The sequence below is a fragment of the Balaenoptera acutorostrata genome, chromosome 5, assembly GCF_949987535.1.
Source record: "Balaenoptera acutorostrata chromosome 5, mBalAcu1.1, whole genome shotgun sequence".
NCBI classification, from domain to species: domain Eukaryota; kingdom Metazoa; phylum Chordata; class Mammalia; order Artiodactyla; family Balaenopteridae; genus Balaenoptera; species Balaenoptera acutorostrata.
Genome location: NC_080068.1, coordinates 42428123 through 42445837, shown reverse-complemented (window position 1 = coordinate 42445837; position 17715 = coordinate 42428123). Strand labels below are relative to the sequence as shown.

The following is a 17715-nucleotide window of genomic DNA, read 5'->3' as shown; positions in this document are numbered from 1 at the left end:
ACCCGTGTCTCCTGCATTGGCAGGCGGCTTCCCAACCATTGCGCTACCAGGGAAGCCCAGCCCTTAAAATGGAAAAAAAACAAAAAATCAAATACCAGTGGACTTGGAAATGAAGAGGTACAAGAATAGAGTTTAGAACTCAGGTTTAAATTTGTTTTCTTCCTGTATCACTGTCTGTTGTATGAATACCATCATGCCCTCGCAATTTGGCTGTATGGGTTTTAGCTCGGTTCCCTAAAGAGACAATGACTGTAAATGCAGCCTGTGACCTGAATGAGCAAGGCCATCTCCCAAAGCATCCTCCACCTCATCGTCAAAAAACATTTATCAAGCAGGCAATTAATTTCCTATGGTCTTGAGCCAGGCACTGTGTAAAAAAACAGAGACCTGGTCTCTACCCTCCTACCTTTTATAACTCAGAGGAACAGCTGTGATTTTCCCCAAGTAGTGTATCCAACTTAATGTTCTCTTGGCATGAGTAGAAGTGGAAAATACTCTTAACTTCTTTAAAAGTTCTATGCATGAAATTAGAAATGAATTTCTAAAATGTACCTTTCCTGGAGTAGTTTGTCGATTCCCTCCTCTAATAAATACATTCATAAGAAGCTTTTGCAGATGGTTACAATGAAGATCGTCTCTATTCTCAGCCTGTGAGTCACTGGAGTGTCCCTGAAAGCATTTGTTTTGCCCTAGAGTCTCTATAAGCAAAAGAAGGTATTTATTAGCAAGTGTGAATAATGCCCACATATCTCCCCCTCCCATCTCCCACCCCCAAATCCATTGTGTTTGGCTCCCTAGCTCCTGACAAGTGGGTGAGTCATTAACATTTTTGAGCTCTGCTTGAATTACTCCAGGGTCTTGACTCCATCTGGAGCTACCGTCTGAGCATAGACTGGGTATGAACCTAAACTTGGCAGAGCTCCCAGGAGGGTTGGAATAAAGCATAGTTATTAGAGCTAATATTCCTTCCTGCACAGAGCTGGTAGTCAGTCAGTGTTCGCCCAGTGGTTAAAATCATTGGATAACTGTGCCTTCCCTGGTGCTCCTGGAATTCCCAACAATCCAAGAGCTAAAGGGCCAATACCTGGCTCAGTTGCACGGCTTAAATCTAAAAATAAATCTGTTCTGATTGATTGGTTTTGATTGGTTGGTGCCCTTGTGGGTTGTCAGTTTTTTTTTAATTGAAGTATAGTTGATTTACAATATTGTGTTACTTTCACATATACAGCAAAGTAATTTGGAGATATATATATATATATATATATATATATATATATTCCTTTTTTGATTCTTTTCCATTATAGGTTATTATAAGATATTGAATATAGTTCCCTATGGTGTACTCAAATATTTTTAATATCATCTCTGCATATGCATTTTCTTGTTATCATATGATTCATATAATCTTCAGCTTCTATCCTTTTCTATTTTAACTGAATGAGAACTTTGAAAAAATCAGTCAGTCATTCTGGCTTAAATTTATATCCTAAATCATGTAAGGAAAGGTATTAGGGCCCAATCTAAGTTCTGGGGTTGAAAGTAAATCACCTGTCCTAATAAAAACTTCTTTTGTGATAGAGGCAATGTGTGTCTAAAAGGTGATTTTTATTTTCTAGTTTATAATTGCCTTTATGTAAGATTCCCCCCGAAAGATTTGATATTAATCATCAGAAAAAAATAACATTGGAAAAGTCAGATTGTGAAGGTGTATCGCTAAGTGTTGGGAGTTGGGAGGACAACGTGGAGGACCTTACCGCTAATCCAGGTGGTACTCCTAGCTCACAGGTCATTGCCCGTGATGTTGTGGAGGGTGTCTAGGCTCCCAGCAGCCCAGGGTCGGTGCCACTCAAACCATACCTGAGGCTTGGTACAGGGAATTGTTTTAATGATAGAAAATTTCAAACATACATAAAAGTAAAGAGAATGGAGTCTCTATCCCCACACCCACCCCTCACCTGGGGATTTTTTTTTTTTTGGTAACTTTTTACTTTGATATATAATTTCAGATACATAGAACAGTTGTAAGAACAGTACAGGGAACTCCCATTTACTCTACGCAGACTGAACAATTTCCATCTTATCCCATTGGCTTTATCATATTCTCTATGTGTATATGTATACATATGTGTGACTACTATTTTTTCTGAGCCATTTGAGAATAAGTCGGAGATATTGTGTCCTTTTATCTCTAAATACTTCAGTATGTATTTCCTAACAATAAGAATACAACCACAGTACAATGTTCAAAACCAGGAATTTAACCTTGATATTATCGGTTTTTTTTTTTTTGCGATGCCCAGCAGCATATGGGATCGTAATTCACCCACCAGGAATGGAACTGACCCCCGCTGCTTTGGAAGCACAGAGTCTTAACCACTGGACCACCAGGGAAGTCCCAACCTTGATATTATCTAATCCACAGTGGATAGCCGAATGTCATCAGGTATCCTAGCAATGTCCTTTATAGCTCCCCCCCCCCTTTCGGATTAGATTGAAGCAAATTCAAGACAATTGCATCTGTATATACTTAAGTATCCAGTATTAGTTGGGGTACTTCTGGCTACATTGTCCTCATGGAAAACCTCGGGGGCCACCTTTCCCCTACCAACTTCCCCCAGCTCTTTGCGGGAAAACATTTGTGAGGGGCAGTTTTCAGAAGCGGGAAGGGGTAGAAACTGAGAAGCAGACATAGGTAATGAGCGAGGCAGTAGTTCTCAGGCTGGTCTGCGGACTGTGTATTGGGGGTCATCTGAGCTGCTCGTGCAACGTGCAGATCAGGGGGCTCTACCCAGACAGGAGCTCCACCCAGGCCCTAAAGGATGAGAACCTCTGGGAGCAACCCGGACTCTGCATTTTAACAGGTGCCACGGGTAGCTCTTATACCCTGTGGTTGGAGGTGCTCTGACCCGGAGGCAGGTGACCTGGGAGTGATGCTGTGTCCCTAGCAGTTTAATGTCACATCCCCACACACGTGCCCCGTCTCAGAACAGGTGCAAGGCTGTTACATTGCCTCCAATTCCACTAGCCCGAGATTCCTTAGGGTTGATAAGAGGCAGCATTTGGGGAATGGGAATAGCTGCAGGGGCTCCTCTCTCAGCACACAGCTTCTTACACAGGGCTGATCCCGAGGGGGTGGGAGTTTCACTGGAGAGAGGAGAGTTAAAGCGGAAGGAGAACCTGTGATCGGACCCGGACCCAGACCCGGAATGCTTTGTGGTGTGGAGTGAGCTTGTTTCCCCGGGGCGGGGTGGGGGTAGGTGCTTGGATCATCCCTGGGGTGGAAGGCTGTTCAGAAGAGGTGAAGAAAACCCAGGAGAAAGCCTCAAACAAACAGCCCTAGGCAGAAACCTCCACCTGCTTGGAAGAGGGCCCTGAAACCTTTCTTAGGACTGCAGAGGGGACTCAGGTGTGGCAGCCAACTGCGCAGCCTCAGCGCCTCCCCTGCCCGATCTTCCCCTCCGGGAAGGCAGCCCCGGTACCAGTAGCGGTGGCATCATTATTATCGCTCCCAGGACCAGACAGCGAGTTGGTGCAGGAAATCCGCTGTATAGACGTGACCGCGTTCAGGAAACGTGTCCATTCAAAGAATGGAGGTCGGTGGAGCCCTTCTCTCGGGCCCCTTTCATCTCTGAGGGTCGGGGCTTTCCAGTCGTCTTCATTTGCTGAGGAGCAGATACTTCTTAGACCAGGCAGGCGGGGACACAGTGCAGCTCTGCCTGGGACAAGGCACACTTTAGGGGCGTCCTGGACCCAGGCTCCTCTGCTACCTGAGATACAAGGACCCTTGTAAATGATTCCGACCCACCAAGAGATGACAACCACTGGGGAGACGCTCTAGATGTTCACTGTGCATCCGATGGGTGGCAGTGGGCTTAATTCTAACCTGCATCCTGTCAATGTGGCCATGTGACAAAGGTGACCAGGTGACACAGGTGACCACCCTCACCTAGGACAGTAATCCCAGTGGCTGTTTCAGTTCCTCCCGCTGTTGAATCTTCCTCTCCGTTCTCTTGAAAAGGCGCTGCGCTCTCCAAGTCCTTTTCCATTTTAGCACGAGTGGTCCTCAAGCTGTAGCTCGTGCCAGTTTAGATCTCGGGGCTCATTCAGCCTTGCTCAGGGGAGCCGGGCTGGGTTTCTCTCATTCAGAGATAAGTGTGAAGAGGCAGCAGAGAGGCTTCCAAACCCGGGCAGGCTTGGAGTCTTCACAGAGAAAGAGAGATGCAAAGTCCTGAAAGCAGAGCTCGCATTGGCGCTGTGCCCAGACTGCGCGAAGTGTGGGAGCAGCTCCCAGAGAAGCAAACAGACAGGTGGGCCTCCTTGGCCCCCTGGGGCTGCCAGGTGCTTCTTCAGTCTAAAGGCTGGAGGCAAGAGTCTGGACTCAGGTATAGCTTTGCTGATTAGCAAAAGTTCTTATCTCCCAAGTCTCTCCCTGGTCAGGGCCATTCCTAGTGGACATGAATTGGGTTTATGAAAAAAGTATTTGAAAGTGCCAAGGAGGTTCCCGCACCGTCGTGATGATGCTGAATAGGCAGATTGATGTTCTGATGTGTACCCGGGTTCAGGAGCAAGTGAGGGAGCACTTCTGGGGTGCGCTTTTCCACCTGCTTGGAGGCAGGCAGGTGGAGAGATTTAGATGACTAACTAACTTGTGTTTTGCACACATTTATGGACATGGGCCCAGCATGGGCCAGATGCTGGGAATACACAGGTGAGTGAGCAAGCTATCATTCCTGCCCACAAGATGCTCACGATCTAGAAGAGGAGACAGACCTAGGAGAATTGTAACTCAGTGTGATGAATGCCAGGACCGAAGTGGGCCTGAGGTGCAGGGATGGCTAGAGGAGGTGGGTGTTGTAACTGTTTTAATCCACACAACAATAATCCTACAGGGCCTTAATGTCTTCACGGCTGTTTTGAACAACAGCAAAACTTTGCAAACAAAATTATTTCATAACTAAGTAGAGGGGAAGCTTAACCCAATGAATGCATTTGGTGGCAATATCTGACCTAAACTGTTTATCCTTTTCAGTCTGAATGTTCGTATTGATGTGTTGTGTGACAGACCCACCATGGGTATTACCATAATGCATAGGCACTCTATTACCTTTATCAAATCTGAACAATTCTGAACCTTGAAGCACATCTGACCCTTGGGTTTTGATGAGGGACTGTGGACTTGTCCTGGTATCGTCTGCATTTTGCATCTGAGGAGGCAGAATGCAGGGCGGACTCATTTGCCCAAGATCCAGAGCTGGTAAGGGGCAGTCAGGGCTTGTGGGAATGTCCTTCTGATGCCTGAGCCCTGCTGGACACCCTCAGGTGACACTGCCTTGAGAGGCACCGACTTACACAGCAGTGGTTTGGGCACCGGGCTCATGGGTGGCTCTGGAGTGGGGATGGATCGGATAGCATTGCCCAGGGATGTACCCAGGTGGCCGTGACGGGGATGTGGGTGTCAGTCTCCCCCTTGGCCCGGGCTCATCCACCTCACTCTGGTGGTAGTCAGATCCTATTTAACAGGGAATGGGGATTTTGTGCCTCTCTGCCCACAAGATATGCTGTTGCCATGTCAAAATCTGTCCGCCACCACACCCCGCCCAGGTTACTCTCACTGCTTCTTGTCTCCATTCTTTGAACATTTTGTTCCTATCACTGGGTTCTGGTCTGTTACCCCTAAGGTCTCTTCAACCAGTGGGAAAGAGGTACTTGTTAATAATTCTGGTGTTTTTTAGGTTGGCCGCACGATCAGCTTTGTGTACAGGCAGGAAGTAGCCAACAGGGAGAAGTGATTTTAGGGACACAGGCCTTAAACAGCCTTCAAATTACCTTCCTTAGCTGTCCTAGCAATTGGAGCAGGGGTTCTGGGCTGAGGCTGGATGCCTCAGTGGTTTCATGAGCCCCCAAAATAGGTTTTGTGTGTTTTGGCGTTTTTCTTCCATTGGATTCTCAGCAGAGCCTGTGACTTTAAAAAGGTTAAGTGCTGCTGGGTTGGAGTGAGGCTCATTAAACATGTCAGCATTTCCCAAAAGGATAAACAGTAAATGAGTGTTCATTTATATACTCTCTTCCATTATCCTGTCGTGTATCTATAGTCAATATGATCACTTTCATGCTTTAGTTAATAGCTAGGATAATTAAGCCTTGGTAGGCTGAAGGGAAAACTTGGGAGCTTCTGGATTCAATAGGCTTTTATGGGGTAGGTCTACCTGGAGTCCCCCAAATGAGGGATCCCGTTGGATTGTGGCACAACCCAAGGACAAAAAACAAAGGGTGTTTTTCATCACTTTGCTTACTTCATAATTTTGCCAGGTCTTCTCATCATGAGGGAAGCAGTGATGGTTCCTCCAAGGGCCTTTCCCTGCCTCAGCTTAGCATCTTTGTCTTATTCCTGATCTTAGATGAAATGCTTTCAGCTTTTCACTGTTAAGTATGTTGTTAGCTGCGGCTTATCATATATGGCCTGTATTGTGTTGAGATATATTCTCTCTATACTCACTTTGTGGAGAATTTTTATCATAAATGGATGTTGAATGTTGTCAGAAGCTTTTTCTGCATCTATTGAGATGATCATATGATTGTTATTCTTTAATTTGTTAATGTGATGTATCATATTGATTGATTTGTGGATATTTAATCATCCTTGAATCCCTGGGATAAATCCCACTTGATCATGGTGTATGATCCTTTTAATGTATGGTTGAATTCAGTTTGATGATATTTTATTGAGGATTTTTGCATCTATGTTCATCAGTGATATTGGCCTATGATTTTCTTTTTTGTGTGATACCTTTGTCTGATTTTGGTATCCCAGTGATGCTGGCTTTGTGAAATTAGTTTGGAAGTGTTCCTTCCTCTGCAATTTTTTAGAATAGTTTGGGAAGGATAAGTGTTAATTCTTCTCCAGTTGTTTGGTAGAAATCACCTGTGACACCATCTGGTCCTGGCCTTTGGTTCATCAGGAGTTTTTTAAAACTACTGATTCAATTTTATTACTGGTAATTGGGCTGTTCATATTTTATATTTCTTCCTGGTTTAGTCTTGGGCGTTTGTACACTTCTAGAAATTTGTCCATTTCTAGGTTGTCCACTTTATTGGCATAGAGTAGTTCATAGTAGTCTCTTATGATCCTTTGTATTTCTGTGGTATCGGTTGTGACTTCTTTTTCATGTCTGATTTTATTGACTTGGATCCTCTCTCTTTTTTTTCTTGATGAGTCTGGCTAAAGGTTTATCAATTTTGTTTATCTTTTCAAAGAACCAGCTCTTAGTTTCATTGATCTTTTCTGCTGTTTTTTTAGTCTCTATTTCATTTGTTTCTGCTCTGACCTTTATGATTTCTTTCCTTCTACTAACTTTGGGCTTTGTTCTCCTTTTTCTAGTTCCTTTAGGTGTAAGGTTAGGTTGTTTATTTGAGATTTTTCTTGTTTCCTGAGGTCAGCTTGTACTGCTCTAAACTTTCCTCTTAGAATTGCTTTTTCTGTGTCACATAGCTTTTGCATCATTGTGTTTTCATTTCCATTTGTCTCCAGGTATTTATTTACTTCCTCTTTGATTTTTTCAGTGATCCATTGGTTGTTTAGTGCCATATTGTTTAGCTTTCACGTGTTTGTATTTTCTGAATTTTTTTCCTCTAATTGATTTCTGGTCTCATAGTGTTGTCGTTGGAAAAAATGCTTGATGTGATTTCAAGTTTCTTAAATTTACTGAGGCTTGTTTTGTGGCCTAGCATGTACAGCATGTGATCTATCCTGGAGAATGATCCATGTGCACTTGAAAAGAATGTATATTCTGCTGCTTTTGGATGGAATGTTCTATATATATATCTATTAATCCATTTGGCCTAATGTGTCATTTAAGACCAGTGTATTCTTATTGACTTTCTGTCTGGATGATCTGTCCATTGATGTAAGTTGGGTTATTATCATTAACACACTACTATTATTGTGTTACTGTCAGTTTCTCCCTTTATGTCTGTTACTATTTGCTTTGTGTATTTAGGTGCTTCTATGTTGGGTGGATATGTATTTACAACTGTTATATCTTCTTCTTGGATTGATCCCTTGATTATATCATTATGTAATGTCATTCTTTTTCTCTTGTAACAGTCTTAAAGTCTATTTTGTCTGATTCAAGTATTGCTACCCTAGCTTTCTTTTGATTTCCATTTGCATTGAATAGCTTTTTCCATCCCTTCACTTTCAGTCTGTGTGTGTCTTTAGATTTAAAGTGAGTCTCTTACAGGCAGCATATATACAGGCCTTGTTTTTGTATCCATTCAGTCACTCTATGTATTTTGATTGGAGCATTTAGTCTATTTACACTGAAAGTACCTATTGATACATATGTTCTTATTGCTATTTTGTTAATTGTTTGGGGGCTGTTTCTGTGGTTCGTTTTTGCTCCCTTCTTCTTCTGTTCTTGTATGATTTGATGACTATCTTTAGTGTTATGTCTGGATTCTTTTCTCGTTTTTGTGTGTGTATCTATTATTGATTTTTGGCTTGTGTTTACCATGAGATTTATACATAGATATAAAAAAATCACAGATATTTATATCTATCTATCCATCTAGCTATCTATCTACATATGTATGATTGTTATAACAATCATATCTATATATAGCTCTGTGATTTCTTTAAGTTGATAAACTTTTAATTTCAAACGCTTTTTATGAAAACTGTGTTTGTACTCTCCTCTCCTCGCAATTACAGTTTTTGACAATATATTTTACATCTAATTGTTTTGTGTATCCCTTATCTGCTTATCCTGGATATAGATGATTTTACTACTTTTGTCTGCTAACCTTCCTACTACCTTTGTATGTGGTTGATTTTCTAACTTTACTGTATATTTGCCTTTACTGATGAGCTTTTTCATTTGTAATTTTTATGTTTCTCATGGCCTTTACTTTTTGCTTAGAGAAGTTCCTTTAACATTGTTTATAAACTCATTTGGTGGTGCCAAACTCTTTTAGATTTTGTTTGTTGATCTCTCCATGAAATCTGAACAAGAGACTTGCTGTGTAGAATATTCTTGGTTGTAGGTTTTTCTCTTCCATCATTTTATGTATATTGTGACACTCCCTTCTGGACTTCAGAGTTTCTGCTGAAAAGTCAGCTAATAGCCTTGTGGGAGTTCCTTTTTATATAACTTACTGCTTTTCCTTGTTGCTTTTAATAGTCTCTCTTTATCTTTAATTTTTGCCATTTTAGTTACAATGTGTCTTGGCATGTTCCTCTTTGGGTTGATCCTGTATGGGACTCTGTGCTTTCTGAACTTGGAAATCTGTTTCCTTTCCCAGGTTTGGGAAGTTTTCAGCCCTTATGTCTAATATGTTCTCTGCCCCTTTCTCTCTTTCTTCTGGGACTCTTATAATGTGAATGTTAGTACGCTTGAGGTTGTCGCAGAGGTCTCAAACTGTCCTCATTTGTTTTTATTCTTTTTTCGTTTCTCTGTTCATCTTCAGTGATTTCCACTACTGTCTTCCAGCTTGCAGATCCATTCCTCTGTATCATTTAATCTACTGTTGATTGCTTCTAGTGTATTTTTCATTTCAATTACTGTATTCTTCATCTCTGTTTGGTTCTTCTTTATATTTTCCAACTATTTGTTTAAAACTTCTAACTTCTTGCTCTGTGTATCCTCTGGAGTTCTTTGATCATCTTCTTGATCGACACCCTGAACTCTTTCTTGGGTAGATTGCCTATCTCCTCTTCACTTAGTTCCCTTCATTTGGAATATTCCTTTGTTGCCTCATTTTGCCTAATTTACTGGGTTTTTTTTTAATATATATGTGGTAGGTTGGTTACATTGTCCTGCCTTGGAGAAGTGGCCTTTTGTAGGAGATGTCCTATGCATCCCAGCAGTGCACTCCCCTCTGGTTACCAGAGTTATATGCTATAGGTGCCCCCTCTTTGGGCTGTGTGGATCCTTCTGTTGTGGTGGACTGACAATTGTGTTTGGTTTGGTAGGCTTGGTTGGCCCCTGGTCTGGTTGGTTGCCAGGGCATGCCTCATGTGGAGCCTGCCAGCTGCTGGCTGATGGGCCGATTCAGGGTCCAGGAGATCCCAGTGCTGGTGTCTGCCCACCAGAGTGTAAAACCAGACCTGGGTCTAGTGCCAGCCCACTGGCAGAGCCAGGTTCTGGGGTCTGGCTGCAGGGCCCAGGGGTCCCATAGCTGGTGTTGGACCACTGATGGGGGGGGCAGTTCCTGACACAGCTGGCTGTAGGGTCCAGGGTGTCCTGAAGCTTGTTTTGGCCTTCTTGTAGGTGGGGTCAGGGCCCAGCCAGTCCTGGGGCAGGTGTTGGCCTGCTGATTGGTGGGCTGGGTCTGCAGGCTGTGGAGCTATTGTTGTCCTGGAGCTGGTGTCTGCCTGCTGGTGGGTTAGGCTGGTCCCAAGGCTAGCCAGGCTTCATGGTGGTTGGGGCTTGGTATTTTGGGGTTGATACCTGCCCACTGGTGGATGGAGCTGGGTCGTAGGGTCTCTGGCTGCAGGGCGCTAGGGGTCTGGAGTCTAGTGCCTGCACACTAGTGTGTGGGACCAGGTCCTGGACTCTCTGGTGGGCAGGGCTGTGCCCAGGGGAAGCTGTGGGCTCAGGGAGTTTTAAGGCAGGCTCTCTTCTGGTGGGTGGGACTGTGTGCCTGCCCAGTTAGTTGCTTGGCCTGAGGTGCCCCAGTACTGGTGCCTACAGGTGGTAGGCAGGGAGTGGGGCTGGGTCCCAAGGTCAGTATGCTAAAGGGAGGATTCCAGAATGGTGCTTGCCAGCCCCAGTGTCCATGTGGTAGAACAAACTCCCAATAATGGCTTCTGCCAATGTCTGTGTCCCCAGGTTAAGCTCCAGTTGCCTCATGCTTCTCTTAGAGACTCACCAAGATTAGCAGGTAGGTCTGACCCAGGCTGTTTTCGAATTACTGCTTCTGCCCTGGGTCCCAGAGCATATGAGATTTTGTGCGTGCCCTTAAGAGTGGAGTTTCTATGTCCCACAGCCCTCTGGGTCTTTCAAAAGTAAGCCCCGCTGCCCTTCAAAGCCAAACGTTCTGAGGTTCATCTTCTTGGTGCAGGACCCTTGGGCTCGGTAACCTGATGTGGAGTTAGACCCATCACTCCTTAGAGAGAACCTCTGCAGTTGTAGTTATTCTCCTGTTTGTGGGTCACCCACCTGGCAGTATGGGACTTGACTATACCTCAACTCCACCCATCCCACCTGTCTTGGGGTTCCTTCTTTATAATTTTAGTTGTAGATAGTCTTTTCTGGCAGGTTCCAATCTTTTTCATTGATGATTGCTCTGTGAATATTTGTAATTTTGGTGTGCCCATGAGAAGAGGTGCACTTAGGGTCTTTCTATGCTGCCATCTTGGCTGATCCTCTGCAATCACATTTCTTTATGATTAGATATTTTTAATAGTTTTGTAGATAAGAAAAAGGGTCTGAAATTAGTATAGTATATAGAAAGTGAGAAAGTGGGTAACCAAGTAGACAATTAGGTTACCTCAAGACTTAAACCAGATGCTTAAAACTAAAAAGGAAAGGCTCTGGAGGGACTTCAAATAGTTATTTACTTGATTTAAATAAATTTGAAAATTTCAGAAATGACCCTAATTTTCGATTAGATAGATTTAGCCAGTGAATACTCAAATTCACTGTGAAACCAGACAGCTGCAAGTCACCCAGATTCAAATTACAGCACAAATAAAATTTCATTCTGTGTTAGCTGCATCTCCATGCTCCTTTGCCTGGGGAATGTGGGTGTCCTTGCCCATAGCATCAGAGTACTCAGGAAATGTGGTTTATAAATATCTCCAGGTGAGTTCAAATGGAACAGCCTCTCAGATGCAACATTTTGCACCACTTCTCATTTTGTACCATGAGTTACTGGGTTGAATTAATTTGAATTGCCAAATCCAAAAATAATGATCTGAATTCATAGTCTGGTATAGTTGCCAGATAAAATACAGGATGCCTAGTTAAATTTCAATTTCAGATAAACAGTGAATATTTATTTTTAGTATAAGTATGTTCCAAATACTGCATGGGACATACTTATACTAAAAAAAAAAATATTTTTTAACTGAAATTCAAATCCAAATGGGCATCCTTTATTTTTATTTGCTAAATCTGGCCACCCTACCTTCTGCTCATAATAAGAACATAAAATTTCCCTTTAACCACTGCTCCCCTATCCATTCATTGGTGAGGGGAGGAGAGAATACTAGTTTAAGAGGTGATGGAAAATATTTACTATTTGTCCGGCTTTGAGCAGAGAGAAAAGAAATAGAGAAGGAAAGAAGTAAAGAATACCTACATGACTAACATTTTTGCCACATTAGGACAGTCAGCTATTTTCTAATATTAACTAAAATCTGCTCAACGAAGACTATTGGGCCCTTCAGAAACTTCAAGTTCCCTGCAATGGTTGAGAAGAACAAAAAGGAGAAAAGGCAGCAGGAGACCATGGAATGGATAAGATGTTAGGATTTTCTGAGAGGCTGAGCCTGCAAGGTGGACACAGTGTAAGGAGACAGCTGACACAGGTTAAGACATTGGCTTTCAAAGTTTCATCCCGTGGAATACATTGCAGAGTGAGAAAGGGCTTGATGTTTCTTAACTGCTGAAATGGAATAATGGCTTCCCCCCACCCCCTTAACCTTTTTTTGTATAAACTCTGGAACAGACTGACAGAGTTCAAATCTCAGCTCCATTACTTAACCATGTGGTTTTGGGTGAGTTACATAACACTTCTCTATATTTTATTTGGAGATAGTAGATCTGCAGAGTGTGGAAAATTCAGTAAGTATATAAAAGACACGTAACAGAGCCTAGTATGCAATGAGGATTAAATAATTGCACAGAAACTCTGGATTCTCAAATGCATCCTGTAGAGTATTGTGTAGGAACTTGGATTTTTAGGGTCCTATAGTCTTGATTTGATTACCAGCTCTATGACTTCAGACAAATTATGTAAGCTTCCTAAGTCAGTTTCCTCATTAGTGAGAAGAGGTATAATAACAGTACTTCAATCATATAGTTATTGAGAATTTCAACTGAAATAATGCATGCTATTATTAAAAGCTCATAAATGTTAGCTACTGTTTTTGTTGAATGTTTTTCTTGTTTGGCTTCCATATTGTTGTAACATTCTGATTCTTACCTCTCCGTCCTTTCTTTGCTTGTTGTTGTCTTGGATTCTTTCCCTTTGCCCTGCCTCACTCAATCAACATTTTGCATGTATTCTTTGAGGGAGTCTTTCCAGTCTCTCTGCTCCAGCCCCCACCTATATGCTGTCAATTCCTAAGTCTTTTATCTTCAATCTTTTTTCCTCCACTTACACCATACTCATACACAATTTCTACTACCTCAATGTTTTACTTCAGAGTATTACTATCATCTCAAAATGTGCATGTCCAAAATAAAATTCTCGGTTCCCACCCACCACTAATTTCCATTGGGGTTAGGGAGGAAGTAGCAGCTTTTTCCAATTTCCCTGCTTTTGGCAAACACGACCATTCTCTTGTCGTCCCCAATGTCAAGACCTTGTAGTCATCCTTGACACATCCATTCCTATCATCCTTCATATCCAGTCAATCACCAAAGCACTAAGCCACCGACCAAATACCAGGAAAAGAGAAGTAATAATCCTTGAAAAACAAAAACAAAACTAACTTACAAAGACACATCTGATAGGAAAACAAAATTCGTTATTATTTAAAATTACCCTCCTGCTCCATACACACACTTCCAACCACCCTTCCCAGGAGGATGAATATTGGTTGGTAATTGGAGTATCTTTTGCTTGTCATCTTCAGGATAAAGGCTTTTGTATATTTGAAATAGTAGGAGTAGGAAGGACAACTGAGACAGCTGGGACAGAGCTAAATTGTACTGTATGAAAAGGAGGAGCGATGAGGGGGTCAAGAAGGTGATGATGGGGAGGTAGAGATGCTGCAAGGGAAGGCTAAGGAGACCACTTCAGCAGCTCGTAGCTGAAGATGAACCACAGGAGAAGACAGAAGTAGTGCTGACAAACTCTTCCATTAAGAGTGGGACCTGGCTTGGGTCCCGGCTGTACCACTGTGATGGTTAATTTTATGTGTCAGCTTGACTGGGATAAGGAATGCCAAGACAGCTGGTAAGACATTATTTCTTGGTGTGTCTGTGAGAGTGTTTCCAGAAGAGATTAGCATTTGAATCTGTAGACCGAGTAAAGAAGATTGCCCTCACCAATGCGGGTAGCATCATTCAATCCTCTGAAGGCCTAATAGAAAAAAATAGTGGAGGACGAGTGAATTTGTTCTCTTGCTTGAGCTAGGGCATCCATCTTCTCCTACCCTTGGACATCCACACTCCTGGTTCTTGGGCCTTCAGACACAGATGGGGATTTACACCATTGGCTTCCCTGGTTCTCAGGCCTTTGGGTTTGTACTGGAATTACAACACCCAGCTTCCCTAAGCTTCCAGCTTGCAGACAGCAAATAGACAGTAGGACTTCTCTATCAGACAAAATTCACTTACATTGCCTTGAACAAGAACCATGTGCATGGTTATCAGTTTTCCACAGATTAACTTTCATCCCTACAGAGTTGTAAAATAGCCTCATTGGATCAAAGGCAATTGCTATAGACTCAATGTTTGTGTCCCCCCTCACCCTGCCCAACAAATTCAAATACTGAACCCCTACCTCCAATGTGATGGTATTAGGAGGTGGGGCCTTTGGGAGGTAATTAGGATGAGGTGAGGTCACAAGGGTGGAGTCTTTATGAATTGGATTAGTGACCTTATAAGAGTCATGTGAGAGCTGGTTTTCTCTCTCTGCTCTGTACTAAGTGAGAATACAAGGAGAAGTCAGCAGTCTACAACATGAAAGAGGGCCCTCACAAGAACTCAACCATGCTGGCACCCTGATCTTGGACGTCCAGCCTCCAAAACTGCAAGAAGTAAACTTCTGTTGTTTACAAGTCACCTGGTCTATGGTATTTTTGTCATGGCGGCCTGATCTGACTAAGACAACAAAGGTGCATCCCTCTTTAGTATCAGATAATCCTCAGCAGGACTGCTAGGTAATGCCTAACGCCTACTGCAAGGACAGCCAGGGACCCTTTTGCTCATTTCTGAAGCTTCGTCAGTTTTTCCTGACATTGCCGTATTAACAATTTTCTTGGTGTTTTGAAACACTTATAAACCTCTTTTCTAGTATATGTCAATGATTGCATAGTTTTTTTTTTTTTTTTGATTGCATAGTTTTGAGTAATTTCTTTAATCTATATTTATGCAGAGTGATACTATTCATGCATTCTCTTGACTGGATTGCCAAATGACAAGGTTGTCTAAATTTGCTCTGCAAGTGAGAAAGGAACACTCCCAAACTCATTCTATGAGGCCACCATCACCCTGATACCAAAACCAGACAAAGATACTACAAAAAAAGAAAATTACAGACCAATATCACTGATGAATATAGATGCAAAAATCCTCAACAAAATACTAGCAAACAGAATCCAACAACACATTAAAAGGATCATACACCACGATCACATGGGATTTTTCCTAGGGATGCAAGGATTCTTCAATATACGCAAATCAATCAATGTGATACACCATATGAACAAATTGAAGAATAAAAACCATATGATCATCTCAATAGATACAGAAAAAGCTTTTGACAAAATTCAACACCCATTTATGATAAAAACTCTCCAGAAAGTGGGCATAGAGGGAACCTACCTCAACATAATAAAGGCCATATATGACAAACCCACAGCAAACATCATTCTCAATGGTGAAAAACTGAAAGCATTTCCTCTAAGATCAGGAATGAGACAAGAATGTCCACTCTCACCACTATTATTCAACGTAGTTTTGGAAGTCCTAGCCACGGCAGTCAGAGAAGAAAAAGAAATAAAAGGAATACAAATTGGAAAAGAAGAAGTAAAACTGTCACTGTTTGCAGATGACATGATACTATACATAGAGAATCCTAAAAATGCCACCAGAAAACTACTAGAGCTAATCAATGAATTTGGTAAAGTTGCAGGATACAAAATTAATGCACAGAAATCTCTTGCATTCCTATACACTAATGATGAAAAATCTGAAAGAGAAATTATGGAAACACTCCCATTTACCATTGCAACAAAAAGAATAAAATACCTAGGAATAAACCTACCTAGGGAGACAAAAGACCTGTATGCAGAAAACTATAAGACACTGATGAAAGAAATTAAAGATGACACAGATGGAGAGATATACCATGTTCTTGGATTGGAAGAATCAATATTGTGAAAATGACTATACTACACAAAGCAATCTACAGATTCAATGCAATCCCTATCAAATTACCAATGGCATTTTTTACGGAACTAGAACAAATCATCTTAAAATTTGTATGGAGACACAAAAGACCCCAAATAGCCAAAGCAGTCTTGAGGGAAAAGAACGGAGCTGGAGGAATCAGACTCCCTGACTTCAGACTATACTACAAAGCTACAGTAATCAAGACAATATGGTACTGGCACAAAAATAGAAACATAGATCAATGGAACAAGATAGAAAGCCCAGAGATAAACCCACGCACCTATGGTCAACTAATCTATGACAAAGGAGGCAAAGATATACAATGGAGAAAAGACAGTCTCTTCAATAAGTGGTGCTGGGAAAACTGGACAGCTACATGTAAAAGAATGAAATTAGAATACTTGCTAACACCACACACAAAAATAAACTCAAAATGGATTCAAGACCTAAATGTAAGACTGGACACTATAAAACTCTTAGAGGAAAACATAGGAAGAACACTCTGACATAAATCACAGCAAGATCTTTTTTGATCCACCTCCTAGAGAAATGGAAATAAAAACAAAAATAAACAAATGGGACCTAATGAAACTTCAAAGCTTTTGCAGAGCAAAGGAAACCATAAACAAAACGAAAAGAGAACCCTCAGAATGGGAGAGAATATTTGCAAACAAATCAACGGACAAAGGATTAATCTCCAAAATATATAATCAGCTCATGCAGCTCAATATTAAAGAAACAAACAACCCAATCCAAAAATGGGCAGAAGACCTAAATAGACATTTCTCCAAAGAAGACATACAGATGGCCAAGAAGCACATGAAAAGTTGCTCAACATCACTAATTATTAGAGAAATGCAAATCAAAACTACAATGAGGTATCACCTCACACCAGTTAGAATGGGTATCATCAGAAAATCTACAAACAACAAATGCTGGAGAGGGTGTGGAGAAAAGGGAACCCTCTTGCACTGTTGGTGGGAATGTAAATTGATACAGCCACTATGGAGAACAATATGGAGGTTCCTTAAAAAACTAAAAATAAAATTACCATATGATCCAGCAATCCCACTACTGGGCATATACCCAGAGAAAACCATAATTTAAAAAGACACATGCACCCCAATGTTAATTGCAGCACTATTTACAATAACCAGGTCATGGAAGCAACCTAAATGCCCATCGACAGACGAATGGATAAAGAAGAGGTGGTACATATATACAATGGAACATTACTCAGCCATAAAAAGGAACGAAATTGAGTCATTTGTTGAGACGTGGATGGATCTAGAGACTGTCATACAGAGTGAAGTAAGTCAGAAAGAGAAAAACAAATATCATATATTAACGCATGTATGTGGAACCTAGAAAAATGGTACAGATGAACCAGTTTGCAGGGCAGAATTTGAGACACAGATGTAGAGAA

At 41.8% G+C, this 17715-nt stretch overlaps 1 protein-coding gene across 1 annotated transcript in view; it reads left to right on the top strand.

The window, feature by feature from the left end:
• The window catches only part of CDS1 (CDP-diacylglycerol synthase 1), a 107641-nt gene that overhangs the window by 9334 nt on the left and 80592 nt on the right, over positions 1-17715 (top strand). Inside the window, exon 2 of the mRNA XM_057547047.1 lies at positions 2301-2443. Within this exon, the coding sequence (XP_057403030.1) occupies positions 2301-2443 (143 nt within the window). The remainder of the gene's footprint in view (positions 1-2300; positions 2444-17715) is intronic.